General features: G+C 52.0%; 1 protein-coding gene across 1 annotated transcript in view; it reads left to right on the forward strand.

Moving 5' to 3' along the window:
* Positions 1-1,252: 1,252 nt before the first annotated feature.
* ZFPM2 (zinc finger protein, FOG family member 2) overlaps positions 1,253-2,497 on the forward strand; it is a 551,489-nt gene continuing 550,244 nt past the window's right edge. Inside the window, exon 1 of the mRNA XM_027850028.1 lies at positions 1,253-1,676. Within this exon, the coding sequence (XP_027705829.1) occupies positions 1,637-1,676 (40 nt within the window). The 5' untranslated portion in view covers positions 1,253-1,636. The remainder of the gene's footprint in view (positions 1,677-2,497) is intronic.

Consider the following 2,497-nt stretch of genomic DNA (forward strand, 5'->3'; position numbering starts at 1 on the left):
CCCAGAAATCATTATAATAAATCCTCTTATATACCATGCTTACTTGAGGTTAGATGCCAGAAGTGATTACATTATAAATGGCTCCTTGTATAGGAAATGTCATATTTCCACTTAGGGCCTAACCATCTAGCAAAACCATCCTTTGCCTTGTAGAGTGTCTGTCTCACACACCCAGGCACCCTTAGAGCCAAACTGCTGAATATGACTTTACTATGGAAAACTTTAGGTGGGCTGGAAGGCCTTCCAAGTGCTCCTTGGACCACTAACCATCATCATTAGATCTGACAGATTGGGGATGGATGGAATCTGCGTCTGCAGCAGTTGCCAGGAAGCGTTAGAGAGATGAAGTAGTCTCTCCTGAGATTCAGGGCAGATGAGAAGAGTTAACTCTTCCCAAGAACACACAATTGGCATTTGTGATCATCTAGCTCTCAGAAGACTTTGCCAATGGCCTAACCTTCCTGCCAAGAAATGGAAGGGAAAAAAAAAAAACCAAAAACGGGGAGGGAGGAGGGGACAGCCACAGAGGTGGGAGGGTGGGGTGGTATTAGTGAAAACACTAAGTTACTGGGCGATTTGATTTCCTCATCTCTTTGTGTTTCAGTATACAGATAGGGACTGAGGAAGGGGTGTTGGGGAGAGCCAGGAGGAGGCTGTTTGGAAGAAGTTTCGGGGTGGGGGGCGAAGAGGAAAAAAAGAAAGCACGGGTGGAAGGTACAGTGATTGCACCATCCCAAGATGTGACGCCCGCAGCCTACGGCCCACCGCCCCATAAAAGTCCTCAGACCCCCAGCTCCACTCTTCCCCTTCCTCTTCCCCCACCCTCCACACCCTTCTCCTCAGCGTCCCATCCCACCCTTCCTGGCCCAAACTGGGGTCTGTATTTTGCATCCGGACTGGCTTCGGACGCAGCCAATCCTCCTTTGGCTGATGGAAAACTCTCCCCTCCCCACGGCCTCGGCGAGCCCCTCCCCTCCCGCTCCTCGGCCACCTCCCGCAGTCAGGCAGAGTGGATCGCAGCCGCGAGAGCTGCGGCGGCGGCGGCGGCGGCGGCGGTGGCGGCGACAGCATCTGCACAGCAAAGCCTGGGAGAGAGAGGGGGAGAGAGAGAGCGGGCGCGCTCCTCCCTCTCCCTCCCTCCCTCCCTCCCTCCTTCTTTCTCTCTCTCTCCTCTCCCCCTCTTCTTCTCTCTTCCTTCCCTCCCTCTTTTTTTCTTTCTCTCCTTCTCTTTCTTTCCTTCTTTCCTTCTCTCTCTTTCTCCTCTCTCTCCCCGTCCCTTCGCTTACTCATCCTCCCTCTCTCCCCTTCTTTCGCATCTCCCTGTCTTCCTGTCCGTCTGTCTGCCTGCCCCTCTTCCCCTCCCCACCGTCCCCTGTCTCAGCCTTTCACATACTCTCTCCTCCGCTCCCGCTCCTTGGCTGTTTCGGCACCTCCGCACGTCGATCAGCTCATCTATGAACCCAGCCCATTGATCTCTTGTTCCTACTCGAGCACCTGGAACCAGGCGGCAGCAGGAGACCGCGGTGCCAGCCGTGGCAGCTGCTGGGGCAGCGGCGTCCTCAGCCCAGTAGCAACAGCAGCAGCAGCGGAGGCGGCCGCGGCAGCAGCAGCAACGACAGGGGAGGCGGCAGCAGCAATGTCCCGAAGGAAACAGAGCAAACCTAGGCAGATCAAACGTAAGTTTGAGCGCTGGACTTTTAGTTTCTTGTGATTTTGGGGAAGGAGGGTGGGAGGATACTGAAGGTAATCGGCACAAATTAGCTCACTGTATGGTACGGGGCTGAATTGTCAAACTTTGTCCAGCCTACTGAGCAGTGAAAGGAAGAGACAGGACAGACAAACAGACAGACGTGTAAGCCGGCAGGAAAGCATTCAGGGAGGAAGAAAGAGCGCCCACCGACAAAGAGGAAAGAGAACCAGGACAGGACAGGCGAGACTTCATGAGAGCAGCTTTCTCTTCTTTTCCTTGATTTATGTTTGGGCCGCTGCGGACCCCTTGTAGCTCAGTCTTGAAGGCTGCCAAACTTACGTGTGCATTTGTATAATTATTTTCTTTATCATTTTCGGAAACTGTTTCATGAACCAAACGATGAGTGAACTTAAGTTTTAGAATAGCTAGTGGAGAAATTAACTCGAGCGAAGCAACTTTCTGAAAGGCAGAAAGAAAAAGGGGGGAAAAGAGAGAGATATGTCTGTACACTTATCCTGAGCCGCTCAAGAGCGTATCTGAAGCGAAACAAAAAGTACAGAATGTGCAAAAGTTATTACACCCCCCCCCACATGCCCCTCTGCACCCGGTGAAATCTGAGGAACAGGCGGATCGCAAAAGGTTCGCTTCTCTTTATTTATATATCCCGCTTGTCGCTTCGGTTAAAATATGCAAAGCTGTGCACCTCTCTGTGGGATTTAGTTTGCATCTAAATCCCAAGCAGCTCATTGCATTGCCATAGTTGGGAGGAGCAGTCCTATAATTTCCAAGTGGAAATGCTCTTGATTT

This window comes from Vombatus ursinus, unplaced genomic scaffold (genome assembly GCF_900497805.2).
Source record: "Vombatus ursinus unplaced genomic scaffold, bare-nosed wombat genome assembly UNPS02008961.1, whole genome shotgun sequence".
NCBI classification, from domain to species: Eukaryota; Metazoa; Chordata; class Mammalia; order Diprotodontia; family Vombatidae; genus Vombatus; species Vombatus ursinus.